This window comes from Augochlora pura, chromosome 7, assembly GCF_028453695.1.
Source record: "Augochlora pura isolate Apur16 chromosome 7, APUR_v2.2.1, whole genome shotgun sequence".
In the NCBI taxonomy this organism is placed as follows: Eukaryota; Metazoa; Arthropoda; class Insecta; order Hymenoptera; family Halictidae; genus Augochlora; species Augochlora pura.
Window position 1 is genome coordinate 10,748,204 of NC_135778.1, and position 18,011 is coordinate 10,766,214.

General features: G+C 46.1%; 1 protein-coding gene across 1 annotated transcript in view; it reads left to right on the top strand.

Moving 5' to 3' along the window:
* The first annotated feature begins 6,654 nt into the window (after positions 1-6,654).
* The window catches only part of Mirr (iroquois-class homeodomain protein mirror), a 58,017-nt gene continuing 46,660 nt past the window's right edge, over positions 6,655-18,011 (top strand). The window contains exon 1 of the mRNA XM_078185222.1: positions 6,655-7,289. Coding sequence (XP_078041348.1) covers positions 7,251-7,289 — 39 coding nt within the window. The 5' untranslated portion in view covers positions 6,655-7,250. The remainder of the gene's footprint in view (positions 7,290-18,011) is intronic.

Consider the following 18,011-nt stretch of genomic DNA (forward strand, 5'->3'; position numbering starts at 1 on the left):
TATCGTCCAGCGACACTTTTCATCCGATCTAAAGTATCATTTATCTAAGGACAAGCTCATTAGGGAGCCGCAGCAGCTTCAGAATTCCAGTTTACCTCGAATCCACCGATGCCGATCTCGCCAATCGCTCGCGATCGTACGCGGAGGACAATGTTCGGCGTCGGGATACATGCAAATCGAATTACGTGCCGCGAATCAGATAGCGGCCCGCGGGGTAGCTCTACCGAATCGCGATCTCCTGGCGTCTGATTAAAATTGAAAAAGAAAGAGTTACACGGAGGAACGCGCACGCGTGGCCGCGTATCGTGCGAATAATTACGGGTTCAACGGACGATGAGCCGAACGAACCTAGAGGCCGGGTCCCGGCTAAGCGTCGGATGAACTTTCACTCGGGAGTTACGTGCGCCTTTTACCTATCGCCCGCGATCTGTAATTACAGGTTACCGACGTGACAGTTTTCACGTGCTCCGTGATAGACGTGCGTACACGGACGCATTGTGCGCGGGCCCGCTCACAGATCCACGTGAGAACGTGTCGTTTTTTTTTTTTCGCGAAACCGCGTGTCTCGGTTCTGCAGAACTTGGCCAGTGTTCCGGGGATATTCGCCGATCAAGAACGCGATAACCGTGCACGATTGTGTTTCAACATCTCCACGAAGTTGTTCGTACAGCTTAACAGTGGTCATTGTTGGAGCATCTTTAAATAGACTGTGTGGAAATTCGAGTAAATTCCGTCGGAGATACACGAAAAATTCGAGGAAAGGTAGACTCGTACAAACTACGTGTTTCATTAATCATGAAGGTCCACTGTCTATTTGTGAATGAAGAGCTAAAGTATGTTCTTTCATAGAGAACACTCGATATCGCTAATGCGAATTTCAGCATCATTAATCTTCGCTCGGTAGCTGTTAGTTTGAAATTTTGGAAATTGAATGTGTATGACGAGTAGATTCTGTGAAAGGGTCCTAATGTTCACTAAAATAAATTGATTGAACAATTTTGTTACAGCTTGTTTCAAATATCCAACAATGGTGAATAAGGCGCATGACAAGGCACTATGTTCTAGGCTTTGTATATCAAAACACTTGAAAAAATATTCTAATTTAAGATAGCACAATGACGAAATTTTTTGGAGTACATTCTAACAATGCGTTAATTAACGTAACCGACCGAAGACGTTCGTGAAGGTTTAAATGTCGGATCCGGTAAAACGTGTCGTTAAGCTATCGAGAAGAACAATCTAACAGTCAATCTTCTATTCAAGGGAATCTAAACTAAACAAAGATTACTTAACAACTCCATTGTCGGGGTAAATTCCGCGGACGCTGGGTGTACAAAACAACTTATCACGTTTCTATCGGAGCTCGGCAAACAAAGGTTCAAGACCGGCTTCCAAAACAGCATCACAGAGGATCGCGTTCGCGTCTCGAACAAGGCAAACACTCGATTCGTGAAGAGCGCAAGTTCGTGCCGCCTATCATCTTTCCGACGATTTGCATTCGAATTTCCGGCAAAGTGTGGATCATTAGTCGAAGCGTAACAATGCGTGTGTGGCGATGCATTTAACATGAATCGCGATGTACAAGGTACAGAACTATAGTTTACAGAGTGAGCGACTGTGAGAGAGACAGAGAGTAAAAGAGAGAGAGAGAGAGAGAGAGAGAGAGAGAGAGAGTGAGCAAGAGCGGCATTAACATGCTAATGCCTTGTCTCGCGCTACAGTTAACTGTCTCGTCCCGTCTCACTACAGCTAAACGCGCCGGTTGATCCATGGCATTAGTAATTCAAAGCCGAGCCGACACCTATAGGCACAATCATAATAAAACACGCGCACCGACGACGGTCCTCTAACGAATCGGGATCGGACGATCAACGCGCACTCAGAGATCTGTCGGTTCCCCGAAATAGCACGATGAATTATTCAATATACGACACACGTGGCGGCAAGAGGTCGGGGGAGTAGTTTCTACGAGTAGTATAAATGTTTCACGCGTGCACTGTGGTCCGGTTGCTGCACCACCGACGATGATCGGTGGCCAAGAGAAAAGGAAACAACGCAACGAACGGTTCCCGTCATTCTCCCACTGACTTTGGCTGCTCGATTCCCGATTCCGGGCGACGCACCGATGATCCTGGTTAAACACACGCACAGACGGCCGACGGGAAATCCGAAATCGATGTGCGACGACATCGGTCAGCGGCTTAGCCTGGGCGTAGTCGTAGCGGAACGTCGACGTTCTCTGTGCCGTCGACAAATTCGGTGTCGCATTCTCGGAAAGTCACCGGGTGTTGGGGATAGAAGGCGCTGGCGGGACCCGGGGAAGGGGAGCTTTTAAGGTGGAGCCGAGGTGGGCCGGAGGGTGGAGATCAACGCGACAAAGACGAAGACGGGAGGAGGAAGGAGGACCAGGGAACGGAGACGGAGACGTAGGAGTGGGTGGAGGAAGAGAAGGTGGGCGAAAGTGCCACGACGTTGCACACACTGGAATGACACTCGCGTATATCGGCGACCCATACACCGGCGCGTCGGCTTACAAAGCATATACGCATATAGCAGTGGCCTCTTGAAATCGAGCTGGCAATCGGGCAGGCGGGGGGTGGGACCCGGGGGCTGGGGGACTGTGCGCGCGAGGAGACACCGAGGGAGCGGAGGAGCGAGTTGCGCGCGGCTCTGTGTGTAGACCGCGGTGTTAACAAACGGTACACTAATGTTTCACATCTCGGTGTGCCTCCGCCGTATGTTCCCGTCCCGTTCCATCGCGGCGAAGCGAGGGCTCCTCGTCCCGCAAACGCTCGACTCCTCTAGGCCAGCGTCGCCCTCCGTGGCGAGCAAGAGCGCGAAGCAGTAGCTCAACGTGCCGCGCACACTGCGGGGTGACGAGAAAGGAAGGCAGCGGCAGAGCGGCACGAACCCAGGCCTTGGTGGTAGTGCGAGACTCGTAGCCGGGAGCGAGGCGAGGCGACGCGACGGGAGGGGGCTGCGGAAAGGTGGCAAGGGCGGGGCAAGATTAGTCCGCGCCCACGGAGGGGAAAAAAGCCGAGCTCCGCACCCACCGCGGAACGCTAGAGGGGGGACGAAAGAAGTGTGGAAGGGGACGATTTATCCTGCTACGCGGGCTGTCTCTCTTTCTCCGTTTCTCTCTTTCCCTCCTTCGCGCCGGCCCTCCCTCTCTCTGTTCGGTGTCTATCTACGCGAAGTGGCGCACACCGCTGTACACACTGGCGAGAGCGTCTAACGAGCCGAGGGGTAAACGGGCGATCGCGCGAGTCTCACCGCGAAACGGCAAAAATATCGTTGCCAGTAGAGGGTGGTAGGTGCACGTATATCCGTGCCGGCCGGCGAAAAATGTCGGCGCGCCTTTTTATCCAACCCCCAGACCTCTTTGTCCCCTTTCGCGCGATCCCCACCAGTCCCGATCAGCAGTCCTCCCCCGCGAACAGCAGGCGCTCGCGATCCACCACCTACAGCCGCCCCTACCCGCCCCTTTGATCGGCTCTCGCGCCGGGAGGGCGACAAGTAAGCGCGAGGAGGCGAGTTCCCTTGAAAGAACTGCGCAAAACACACTTTCGCGTCGCCACGGTCCCGAAAGTTGTCGTCTCCCGTTGCCGCCGTCGCCGTTGTCATCGTCGTCGTCGTCGTCGTCGTCGTCGACCGGCGACCGTTGTCAGCTTGTATATTGTTAGTGATCGCCGGCACGTCGCCGCAATCGCGCGCCACAGCTCGATCGACGATAATTCTCGTTTTTTTTTTTGTTCCCGCTTTTGTCGAAAGCCGACCAGAATTTCGAAGCTCGGCGAACAAAGAGGTGAGCGGTTCGTCACCAGGACATACCGCGCGACCGATGACAATCACGGCGCGTGATGGGACGGCCACGCGTCATCCACGCATTAAATTTCCGGTACGCGTTTGTCCCGCGTAAACGTGCGCGTGTAATACGTTCGTTGGACGGCGATCGTGCGAGCATCGGAGCGAGAAAGACGTTGTTGCTTTGGTGAATCGGAGCGAGACCAGGTAGAGGGAAAGAGAGAGAAAGAGAAACGCAGAGGAAGAGAGAAAGAGAGAGAGAGAGAGAGAGAGAGGTTGTGTAGTCAAGTGTCGCGTTGTGTGTGGAGCAAGGAGGTGGATCTTGGGAGGTGGGGGTACGAAGTAGTTGACGATCGTCGCTGGCGAAGTAGTATTAGTAGTAGTAGGAGGAGGAGGAGGTGGAGGTGGAGAAGAGAGAGAAAGAGAAAGAAAGAGAGTAGTGGGAAATGGTCGGTGGTGGGGCGACATCAGAGTGTGTGCGGTCGTGTCGAAGAAAGAGGTGGAGAAGCGAACAGGGGCGGTAGAGAGGGGGCAAGCGAACAAACTACCGGGAAGAAGTCAGCGGCAAGTAAAGCAGCGCCGCCGAGGCTAAACTTCGGGATCTATCGAACTAAAATTGTCGTGTAGTTTCTGCCTCCTCTTCTGGCCCCCTCCCGACGCGGTCGGACCTCTCGCTCTCTCCCTTGACCCCACCAGAGCGAATACACACGGTGGCAACGGCAGCATCTCGGTCGGTTGCGCCCCCTCTGGCTCTGCGAGCGAGCACCCATCCCCTCCACCAAAACGAAAGCCGAACGAAGAGGGAAGAAAGCATCGACGGTGGGGCGTCACGAGGTACGCGGCCCGTCGGATGAACGAGGAGAGGCGGATCGGTCGGGCCGTGGGCGGGAGCGAGACGGCGAAACGGAAAGAGGCGAAAAGGAGGGAAAGAGACGGAACTCGAATGCGAGAGGGGGTAGGCAGGGAGCGCGTTAGCTGGCCCCACGGGCGACTCACCATATTTTATTGTCGCGTTTGCCGACGCTAACCGCCGGCGTACGGCTCCGTGTGCCCGATCTACGGAGATGCCGGCGACCTGACTCTCCGCCGCGACCCTACGGAGAAGAAGCGCAACCAGCCCTACGGGACAACAGCCTTACAGAGGATACAGACTACATACCGCCGCTGGCTGGTGTCTCCGTTTTCGCCGCGGCCTACCAGCACTCGGCACACCGGAGTCATCCGACGATAGCGCGGTTACGACGAATTCGCGTGGGCTAGAGGTGCCGTCGTGCCGGCCGTGGCATCATCAGCCACCAGCAGAGGTGGCACCAGCACCCCCACCACCGCGCGCGGCGTGCCGGCCTGGACCCTCCCACCCGTCTCGCCGAGGGCAAACCATCTCGCAAAAATCGTCCCCCTTTCCATGGAAGGAAAAGAACTACGGCGACGACTCTGCCACCACCACCACCGTCGAGCCGACCGTTTCTCGTCACTACCACCACCACCATCGGCACACTACCATCGTTATCGCCAGCGCCACCGTCACTGTACCGCTGCCGTGCCTCCTCCTACACCGCGATCAACCGTCATCTCGCGGAACGAGGATACCAGAACTTACGGACTCGGATCTGGTCGTTCGGTCCTTACGACGAGGCCGCGACCTGCAGCCCTGAACGGGATCGGTGCCGGTCATCCTGCGTCCGATCGTGTTGTTCGGTGGTCCTTTATCGGATTCGGTAGCCAGTGAGACTATTGTAAATAAATTAGAACAGTGCGCGAGTGGATCGGTATCGCCGGATTATTAAACCCACCTTTTGGGACTGATCACCTTTCCCATTCGCTTCTCGTTACCAGCCTCTTCCTCTGACGCGCGAAGAATCAAATCGTCCGGTCACGCGTGTCCGTTGTACGCTTCTCTCGCTCTCTCTCTCTTTCTCTTTCTCGAGTGAGACGCGTACGCTCGTATACATGTGGACGCACACGTTCGACGATCGCGAAGAGGACAGAAGCGAGCGGGCGTTATGCGCGCAACATCCGCGCCAGTTCCACGGCTGCTCGTTTAAAGAGTGCGCACCGCCGTACGAAGGGGTGGGACGATCCAGCTCCCCGTCGCTCTAGGAGTCAGCTGGATCCCTCAATTTTCAATTACCCGGAGAAAGAAGACACGAGACGACAAGCAGGATACACTGGGTCGTGATCGCTCGAGGTGCGAACAACGATTTACAGTGCGTGGAAGAAGAAGAAGAAGAACAGGAGGAGATAGAAGAAGAAGAAGAAGAAGAAGAAGCAGCGGCAGCAGCAGAGGAGAAGGAGAAAGGAGGGAAGACGTAGTCGGCGTACAAGCTTTGGGAGGAAAAAAGAAAGCGTCGTGCGCGCGAGAACAAGTCGATCCTCGGCTTTCCTTTTTCACGAGTCGTCTCTCCGTCACCATCGCTCGAGTTCTCGACCTACCACTCTCTCCCTCTCTATCTCTCGTTACCCGGCTGACTGTCCGTCCCTCCGGCGCTTCCTTTCTCGCTCGCTCCTCCCTCTATCCCGACCCGAGGTCTCTCTCTCTCTCTCTCCCCTCTTTCTTTCTCTTTTTCTCCGTCGTGCCTCTCCTCGTCGCACTCGCAGCCGTGTATACCTCCGCCTTCCTAACCGCTCGCCGGAGGACTGGATTCCGTCGAAAAGAAACGACGATTCGGAGGATAGTCGCGACCGATCATAGCTGGCGCGTCGATCGGATCAACGCCGGCCGAGTTTCGCGGTCTGACGATCTCACGATCGCGACACCCCCCTGGTGTCACAGTGTGTACCCTGTGGAGGAGGGTGGTTCCTTGTTCGTTCGGTTTTTTTTTTCATAATCGGTTCGCGCGCCGCACCAGACCTCGTGACCACGACACCTGGACAACACCGGAAATCGGTTTCGATCGACAGAGCAGCGGGCTTCGGCGAACTTATCCTGCCGACGTTGACGTACGGTTGTCATCGGGAACGCGTGTGCTGTTTAGTCGTGGGCCAGTCGCTGCGGCAGACAGTGTCATCAGTCGACCACGTTGCGGTCTCTGGAAGATCGGAAAACTGGTCCCTCTCTGTGTGCCTTTGTGCCCGCGCCTCTCCCGTCTGTGACAGTGCCACTGGTGTGTAGAACCGGAGAAGACCGTATCCTTGCTTCTCCAGGGTCGGCGACGCGGCACGATTAGAAGGTGCGATAAAACGCGAGTGCGGAAACTGTAGTTGATCATCGAAGAATCCCAAACCCAGGGACACGTTCGTTGAAACTTGAAAACAGATCTCTGTGGGTTTCTTTTTCGGTTTTGCTTCTGAGCCGTGTGAGTGCGATACATTCGATCGAGGAAGCGACAGTGATAAATACACGTTTAAGTGAGACTTGGTGAGACTAAGACAATACGGATGCACGGTACGATACCATGATCGCGTAGCGGTGCCCGACCATCACGGCCCTGAGTGGCCGACACACAATGTCACAGTTCTCTTTCCGGGGATCGCCAAGTCTACAGGTGAGTTCTCCCGCGATTCTACCTTGTACGTCATCGGTTCGCGGATGCTGGGCCTGCGGGATGGGTTTCGGGGGTGTGGGTCTCTGCCCGTGATGGATGCACTCGCGGTGACATCGATCATGCTCGCCGCGAACGGAATCAATCGGTACCTATGCTCGCTAGGCCTCGATAAATAATGGCTAGACGGGGTTGATTGGTCCTCCATAGAAGATCAATCCTTTGCGCGTTTCAAACGAAAACTTAAACTCTAGTTTAAAATCGCTATCACCGCGGAAAGTGTGCGAGAATTTCAGTACTTCCATGATTACAAAGTCTTCTTCTAGCTCTTATGTTTCTGTCGAAAAAGTACTAACATGTGTCAGTTGTCAGTTCCTGGACAGTTCACACCCTTGAATTCTATTGATGACGCTATAGTGACAGTCACAGTTTGTTCCTGAAGTTATCAGTAGTAACACCAAGCTTATCTTTATTTGCTTTAGAAGAAAGTAAACCAGAGAACGACAAACAACGTCCGAATTTTCTGCTACGCGTCGTTAACACTGTACCCACTTTGCCGGTAAAAATGATAATAAAAATTATTACAAGTAACAGTCATTTTTACCAGTTATTTTTAAAGCTTGGTAGGGTTGACAAATGTTCATTATCGCTCACTTCCTGCAATGAAATAATCGTTAATTAGAGAAAACGCGGTAAAATTTGATCGACAATAGCCCATGAGATTCATATCCCCACTTATGATCCAGTTTCTTCGAAAATCTGGCCCTCGTGAACGGCGGGCGACACTTCTTTCCCCGTAGAAAAACCTCAAGTGCTTGACTCGGCATCCGTAAAAACTCGAGCTGCGGTCATCCGCGGCGTCTTTTTGCCGCGCCTAAAAACTTGTGAAATTTTTTCCGGTTCCGGTAAAAAACTGTGAATGCCCGAGCGTGTTTGCCTAGACCATTTTTTGCCGATAGCCCAAGGAGCTCGCCTCGGACGAAGACGGAGAAAAAAATAGCCTGGACATGGCCGCGAGGAAACAGGGCTCGTGCGGTCAACTAGGGCCGCCGGTAAAAAATCCTAGCACACTACGAGAACGTCCGTGAATGAACGCGCGCGCGCGCGTATTTCGACAGCGAACACGGTCAGATCTAGAAAGAAACGTCCGGGTAACACCGTCGATCACGCCGGGATCTATGAACCGCGATATACATAATTCCCGCAGTTTGCAAGTCAAATGCATTCGACGAAAGAACAACAAGAATGTAGTCGGTCTGTTCTTCAAAGTGGGCTTTTGCCAGCACCGGAAATCCGTCTCATTGATTCCATTCCGATGAGTTACGAAAAATGAGACTCGAGTTGTTAACATTTCGAGTGTTTATGGAACGTTTAAGTCGATTTTGTCGAGTATTAGGACACTTCTGAATAACAGTTTGATGACAGGTCATATTTTGGTACGATGGGGAACTTGTTGCACGTGTAAGTTGGAAGAAATTAAATCAGTGGAACCGTAAAATGTTTAGAGAAATGCGTCAAGATAAGCAGTGAAAATACAAAGTTCCTATTCATGATCTTAACGTCTGGGCTGAGAAGTTACATTGTGTTCTATAAAATAACGTTAGTCCGATGAGGTCACAGACGAGTTATGGTCCCGAAATTTCGTAGGCTGTCGTAGACTGTGCTCTAGCAAGGGTTAAGTGTATATTCTTCGTCGAAATTACTGGCTGGGATTTGTTAGTTGGACGTTAATGAATTCCTCCGTAAACGTCTACAAATTAACGTTTACTGTAGGCTTTTTATCGTGCGATGGATCACTCGAAAGGTTGAAAGCGTAATCCAAGCCAGACGGAAGATTTACAGATGGCGCCTTGGCGTAGAATGCGATTCCGACGCAACAATCGGGCTTTAAACATCGTAGACCCGCTTCCCGGCGAACGTTTATTAGCCCGTTCGTCCCAAATTCACGGAGTTCAAAGTTGCCCACTAAATTCTCCTAACGGGGCATCGATGAAATCGCGCGAACTGTCGCCACGGTCCACGTTAACCGAATCAGTTTCATTACCTGCGATACTACCGTGATACATGGCAACTGCGAAACGAAGAGTATCGTTCGGATACGCTGGCGATTCAGGGAACATTCGCTTCCGAAAATAATTACGTAATTAAGGATAAGACCACAGAGAGGAGAAAAATATTTCAAACATTTCATTTCAGTGTCACGTTTCCTTCTGACGTAATTTGTTCACGAAATTGATAATCAAAAAGTACACTGTATTCTTAAGAAATCCCAACAAAAAAAAACAGAGCATAGATAACCCCGTGTCTTCCTGTCACACTAAATCGTCGACAGTCTACTAATTTTTCGGAGAATACTTTTATTTTGATTAGATTGCGCGGCTTCGTGCAAGTTAATACGCTCGTACGTAGATTATTTTCCGGCAACCAGCGAACAAGGAGGCGTTTCTTTCAACGAGCGTGATATTACGGTGAAAATGAAGCAAGAAGCGACAATGTTTCCTAATAATTTACAGATCGGCGTTTCGTAAACGGATAAAGATTCGCAGATGACTTTCCCCTGCGTTTGGCGACCACTCGATACATTCGCTGCTAACGTCAACATCGTATAACCTTTGCCATCTTCTATTAGCAATGAAAGATCAAACACTTAGGTGATAATCGCCGATCGCGGAATGAATTTACAAACATAATCGTTCGATATATATTAAAAGAAAAGTAAATTAAATCGAACGCAATACATAAATCGTTCGCATGCAGAAACGTCGTAAATTGTTACGTGGAACAGATAAGGGTTGAAAAAGAAATCAGAGCTATATTTATCACACTTCGCATACGGTACAGTCAGTCAGGGTTGCAACTGCGATCGCAGCGTTCCCTGCAATTGTCCCGTTGGAATTCAAAGGTTTACGGGTGAAAATCCATCCGGCAAGAGGGAACGGGAAGGTAGAGCGTGATGGAGAGGGGAGAGAGGTTCGTTTCGGTCCTCGGACCGCAGTGGATAATTTGTAGCGTGGGATCTTGTCCGTTGCGAAAATGGATAGCCGTTGGCAAGCCTGAGAGATTCGGTACCACGTGTCCTGACACGTTGCATATAGGTGTAGTACGCCGCGCATACCTATGCAACGGTGTGCATAGCGGCCGAGCTGAGAACATGTGTTGCCACGCCTAAAGCAACGCTCCGAAATGATCGAAGAGCTTGCGCTCGCTGGAATAATTATCTCGTCTTACCATCGCCGGAGCTTTTTGCTACCAGCGCCGTTCTACGCCCACACCCACGCTAGGCACCACGTTGCACCCTCTCTTCTTCTCTCTTACTCTCTCTCCTTCTCCCTTCTCTCTCTCTCTCTCTCTCTCTCTCTCTCTCTCTCTCCTTCTCCCTTCTCTCTCTCTCTCTCGATCTCCCTCACACACACACATTTTCCATGAAGCCACAGCCTGCGTCCCTCGCCTCGAAATGGCGTTTCGAACGGCTCGTTTTTGCCCCGTCTTCTAACATTGTTCGTTTAGTCGGTTGCCATTACGCGGTCTAATTTTCGCGTTTTCAGACACAAACCCGTCTCTTTTCCTATCGATTTTCCCGGCTCGCTACGCCACGGGAATGGCTATGGGGGACGCGATCAACAGAGCTCGACCCTACGAAAGAATTTCACCCTTTGCACCGCGTTACCTGCGCTTGCAATGCGTTCTGTAACTTCGGTGCTGCCATGTAATGGTTAGACTGCCGATTTTATGCACTCATGGCAAAACCGAGTAGTAGCAATTTAATAGGCTGTTTGAGAAGCTTGTTTCAAATCTTTTATACGAATTCAATGAGACGAATTAATTTGTAGTTTGCTTGAAAAACTATTGATACATTGTTCAAAAAGCTCGTTTTGTTTTTCATAGAATTCGTTACATCGAGTTCGTATAAAAGATTTGAAATAAATTTTTCGGACTAGCTGATACAATATTGGAAAGATCAAAATAATTGGAAAATGACAGTGTATTATTTTTAACCTGTCATGCGAACAATATTGATTTTGCATGAAAAATCGCGGTCTAGTAATGATACATAATAGGCAGATAATATTGTTTATTTGTTTACATGTCTTCATAGCGTTTACAAAAATTTGCAGTCTAGTAATACGATAGTCAGCTAAATGGATCTTGTGTCGTGTTTAAAAAGTGGAAACAGTCATTCAAATTTTTTGTGTAGTTAGTATAATAACGCTATACAATTCATACAATTAATTATGTGTTAGCAATGTTGTCTTCACTCGACATTAATTTTCTAAATCGTCGTGATTGACGTTGAGGAATGTTCATACTGTGCTCCACCAACTACGTTATATTAGAAATATACCTACTTTCCAACAAACTGTAAGCCATAAAATGTACATACGTTAGAAAAATATTTCTAATTTGTCCTCTTCGATACAAAATGTACAGTCATTGGGAGCTCTTCTATAAAATAAATTGAATACGCTGACTGTAAGGTAAATGTTCAAAATGTCGTATAAAAATAGCTATATGAAGTTCATTCAAGATTTAATAATTCTTTTTCCTCAGAATAAGTATTTATCATCGAATATATTAAATACAGCTGAATAAAATGTTGTTTAATACATGATCGTTTTAACAAAAATATAGTTGTACATATGTGCCACGTACATTTATAATTTCATTCATCAATTTCTTTCTACATAATTTTTCAGACGTCTATAGACTATAATTAAACGTTTGAACATATTTATGCTTTGAGCGCAAGTAAACCCGTTGTTTAAATATTAAAAAACAGAACCTTGCTGATGCAGGAAGGAGACACGAACGCAATATCGATTGAACTTCGCGTCATGCATGACACCTTTCAGGAAGAGGTCTGTACGCACGTAACTGCCGAAGCCGGGGTAGGTTTGAAAAATCGACGAATTGCATTTATCGAGATCGGTTCGCGGCAGACTGGCACATTGTCCGCTCGCAAGAAAGCTCGTGTTGCATGGCGGCGTTCCAGCCGAGTAATTTCCAGTAACGAGCCGGCTAATGTCTCTCGGTAGGCAAAAGCGGCAGAATCGGTTCGCGTATGAAACGGTATCACGTTGCTTAACCGCCGATAAAAATTAATGGTCTATTATCTATGAGTGTTACTCCGCTTATAACACAGTTAAACAAACGAGCAACCACTTTAGCCACGGTTGTCGTATTATCGTTGACACACTTTTCTTTCGCGTTGCGTCGCCCGTCAACCTAAACCGTTGATCTCTGTGCACGCGCCGCGCATCATTTATTACCGCCGAGAAACGAAAGAGTGACTGAGTGAGTGAATAAGAGAGGGAGAGACTCACCACCTCGATCGAGGGTTTCGATTGCCGCGCGTAAGTACGCCTGTGTGTATCGAATCGTCAAATGTCCGGCACTTTCTCGCATCGTGACTGGGTGACATTCGTTATCGTAATTGTAGAACGGCGAAAAAACGCGATAATGTGCCGAGAGCCAACTGTCCGTTCCAACGTCCGTCAAACGGACTACTTTCCTCGGGATTGAACCCGGCCTCTCTATTTCCGAACTTTTCACGCCGCTCGACCCGACAATAAACTATTAATTGTCGCTTGCGCGTATCGCGCTGCCAAGTTACCGCCTTGGCATTTGCGTTTCGCCGGTGATGCAACGAGAGAGTTCGTCGACGTGGAAAACCCGCCGCGCCGTCGTAAACGCAGCCGGACCGTGTAAACTTATCATTAATAATCGTCGTTCAGGTGTCTTCGACATCGGCTTGACGCGGCTCTTCCTTTACAGGGGATCTATCGACGCCTTTCATCTCGCCCGGCATTGTTAGAAGGAAAGAAGCTGCTAAATAGTTTCAGAATATTCATGAGATGTAAAATCAAGTATTGGAGTTTCGTTAATTTTGTGGTTTCTGTTTCTATTGGATTTATTAACGCTGCGCCGTTGACAATTTACAATCGAATTCCATTCTTGTGTATTTGATGGGTTCATTTAATAGGACTCCGCTGATTGCCCCAACTACGTGTAACTTTTTGTTCGTATGTAATTAGATAAATAGATTTAATTAAACAAGTAGATGAGAAGGTGTAGATTCTCATTTAAGATCATAATTTATTTACATATATGGTTTCTAGTCTATTTAGTGTATCAAAAGTATTAGAAATTATAAATATTAAAAGAATTTTGTACGTAATTTATGCAGAATTATCATAGGGTGATCGATCAAAATCATTTTGAAATAAGTGGAATTACTTTCGGAACGCTGTGACCTGTGCAGAATATTCTAGATTTGTTTAAAAGTTAAAAGGCGCTTATTGAATTATAAAATTAAATAATATTATAAAAGTTAATATTTAAAGTATTTAAAAATGTCGTGGAAAGTGGCGTAATATATTTTATCTAAGAATGACAGAATACGATTTCATATACAAACATGTTTACTTAAAATTGTAGATTAATACAATAGATGCCGTGTCTTGTGACAGTTGTTCCATCGAAAGCATTTTATTCGTGTTGAAAATAAATAACAGATCCAATTGGTATTTCGAACTGTTCAATAAAACAGCCATTAAAGCGATCGAGAATTGTAGTTCCCGGTCTCGGAGAGCTTGCCCACGCATAAATTTACATGAACTTTGCGGAACAGTGTTGCGCTATCTTTGCGCATAACTTCAGTTTCGAGGAAGTACTTCGATAAAACGCAAGGCGAACTGAAAAGCATTGAAATTTGATGCTCGAAGGTCTATGCATCGAGCCCGAAGGTCTATTTATTTACTCGCGCGACTTATGCCCAAGCCACGAAAATGACCGGCGTAATCGCAGCCTCGCCGTCGATTGTCAAAACACCGGGGTAACTTTGTAGCGCGCGTCACGCTAAAAGGTTACTTGGCTGACACAACGTTAGCTGTAATGGCTGTAATTACAGCAGTAGAAAATATCGCGTTCTGCGGGCGACTCGCGGCGATAGTATACAATCAGACCGCAAAGGTTTAACTTCACTTTTCTGAATATCGGTTACCGATCTCTCTGCGTTACATTATGCTACATCCGGCTAACCTGTCATGCTAATATGAAATCGTAATAGAACGCACTGTTACAGCTCGATCTAAGATACATAAACAACCGCTCATTCACGAAATAATGTAAACCAAGGCTCGCATAATAACTCCTATAATATGAAATTAACACTTAGTACAACCGAATGGGTTTTTCTCCTCGTTTTAAATTAAGTCGTTTGATGACTAAATGAAAAAATTTGTCCGCTAATCAACATTATGATTTTTTATCTTTATTATGATTTCCACGAGGTGCAAATGTTGAAGAACTAATTAATGTAATATAAGTTCGTTTCCATATTTTCATTAAATGCAATAAAATACTGTAATTGTATGTGTTAGAAAGTGTGTTCCCCGGGGAACATGATTTGATTAATAAACGAATAAGTTTGTTTCGATATTTTCATTAAATGCAATAAAATACTGTAATTGTACGTGTTAGAAAGTACGTGAAAGTGTTAAATAATTATGAGAGACTTTTAGTTGTGAAAAAACTAAAAGTCGGACTATATCAGTTTAAATTGTGGTTCTTGCGTTAATTCCTATGTAGAAAACAGTACTTCAAAAAAAAAGTAGTTCAGAAACTTAACAGTATGCTAAAAAGCATTGCGTCAGCGTTCGTCCATGAAAGCAGATATTGTAGATGGTGTTTTATTAATGCAACTAAATGTGCAGAAGATAGCAGAAAACTTTTGACGAAATGTAAAATTTGTTTTATGAAATGAAATGTCGTACAAAATCAATATTCAAGGTAAGAGATGAAGCCTGTTATTTTTTCTATGTTAATTTTCCTTTACTTTGAAATGCGCAAACGAGTGTTGATTTCAACGAAAATTTATCAAGCTGCGATACAAATATTTTACGTATGATATAACCAATGCTTGGCATTAGTTAGCGAACATCACGAAGAGGCTGCAGTCGTCTGACGTGACCGTCAAAAACGTCGTCAACAAATATTTACTTACATATTTAATTCGAAATTGTTTCAGAACCTATAAAGAATTTTACGAAGAACTCCAAGAATTTTAACTTAAATTGATCTAGTTCGATTATTAAGTTCTAGCTAACAGACGTTATAAAAGTTTTTTATAACAGTTTCTGTCAGAACTTTTATATTACATTTGGCAACAATTGAATCACTGGAAGATTTCACAAGCGACAGATAGTTGCGCTTATTTTTGTCGGTAACAATGTAAATTTCCATCATTTTCGTCATTGGAACAACTTAAAAGTCAATTTTATGTAATCGCTGGACTGTGCATGTCCATTTATTTGACTGTACAAAATGACGAAACAAGCCTTACAATGGAATAGCCTTTAATTTGCTTTTCGCTGCAGTCGAAATTCTTGTCAACATGCTGTCGCAAATTTACATTTGTATCATTTTGTTTTAACTTAGTTGTATGCATGCGTATATCTTCAATTTGACTTGGAAACTTAGGCTTTTCGTTGAGTATTTACATATGTGTGCGCACAAGCTGTTGATAATCTTGACCAGAAAAATTATAGTTAAAGGCCTGTTTTTGCAGGTCGCGGCGAACAAGTAATATTTCGTATAGTAAGATTTTACATATTATTTTTAGTACGCTCCATTATATGATAGGAAAAATTGATTTGCGAGTGCACATATCAAAAGTCATACATGTATCCATATAATAATATTTTTTTACTTCAACAACATATTCGTAGCTGTTAAAATCGGCAATTTTACTTCTCAACTCAATTATTGTTAAGGGTAGCAAAAGTTGAAGGTAGCAGTATTAAAAATAGAATCGAAACAAAGGATATTGTTTTCTCTTATTTATTACTTAGAATATTAAAACACTGTTAAAGATACCAATGTTGTTTGGTTTTAATTACCTGTATTACAATTTCATTTCTTTAAATTATACTTAATAAATTGAAAATTTAATAACAGTTTCCCTATCCTGCCATTGCATATCAAAAGTGGCATTGAAATACGTAGCTTACTGCGCGCTATTTTAAACAAAAAAAAATATTTCACCAAACTTACGGAATTCGATTAATTTTCCTTATACTTAATTCGTATAAAATATGAAAGTGTAACGCAGAATTATCGATTACTAGTGGCATTCATATATCACTCCTAAATCGACCGATTACCCGACAGAATTCTAAATAAGAAAATCTTTTGAAAGTGCAATAGAAAGCAGGGCACGATGCTTAATCTCTGCGTGAAAAATTATCAGGCACAAGATGGAGGCTGCCGACGACGGGTCCGAATTAAATTTAGAAGACTAATTCACATCGCTAATCTATCTCACTTACTTCCATTGAAATAACGACTCCCCCTCCAAAGCCAGCATCCACCTTAATCCGTCGCGTATTTTCGGACTGTCTCAACTTCCGGCGAGAGAAACGAGAGAGAGAGAGAGAGACAAGGACCAATCGCAGCGATCAAGAAATCGCTGGATGATGCACGAGCTGCTTCGAAATCGCCGCTGGCAATTGGTCGCTGCCTAGACCTCGAGATTACGGGGCTGCTGCGAGCGTTACAGGCGAATTAAAGCAATTAAGGATAACGTCCGGCCGAAGGCACGCGTGTCGATGTCGATAATGGAGCCTGTTGCTGAATTTTTCTCTTGTAGCGGTTCCGCGCTACCACTGCTCGACTTGTTCTCCCGGTAGCAACGCGATGGAGAACGTTTCCGTTGCACCGGGACTTTCTGTCGGGACCCGTGTAAAATATACCAACTCGGGCCTTTTGCTTTATGAGCAGAGCCCGTTGGGGATAATGAACGATCGGTTCGACGAATAGGTGAAAGCCTGATCCCGTGCTCTTTGTTCTCCGGGTAATTTACACGCGAGCAGCTCGAGAAAAAATCACTAGAACGAACGAGAAGAAAACGAATAAATCATTATTGAAATCTTCGATTTTTACACTGTGGGACTTTGTTATATTACTTTGGACTTTTTGGTTTAGGGTAGTAAAATTTGTTCTGCCAATTTGGCAAAGATATAGACTCGGAAGGAATAATAGAGTTCGTTTTCCTGGTAATCTTCTGCGAAAAGTAGAACAAAATATTTGACGAGATCATATTTAATCGAATCTATATGATAAATGAAGAACTCGAAGAATTTATTTGAAAGATTAGTCGAATAATATATCAAATCAACAATATAACAATTACAGTAACTTCAAAAGTATTGATTTGATTACAAGGGTAACAAAACTATTCTCTTTCATCGTACAAACCATAGATTACACATAGTCGTCCATGTCGAACATAGGAGTTGAGTTTATGTTTACTTCTTCCTAGTTATCATGTCGTCGCGTAAGCAATGCTTACCTACTTGACATAAAAATTGCACCTTTTCTTTCACCTATACTACCGTCCTTATTATTTCCTCGCGCGATATTAAATTCTTATTCAATATAAGTAAGTCATACTGAAATAAAAGCCCGATATAAAATAAGATCAAGTAAGAAAATGACCGAAATGTGACCAACAAATTTAAAAGAGAAATTAATCATTCGGAACAGTATTAGGCCGCAGCCGAACACGTCAGACAACCGTTTGGAACTGCAGTTTTCGCGTTCGAGTTACCTCGACCGAAATTCCATCCGCAACTTTGTTCTGCGACTCGACGGGGGTGTGTGTCGCGCGTTCTCTGTATCTCGAAAAGTTGAGGCCCGGAAGCTAGAGGTGCCCGCGGCTTTGCAGCC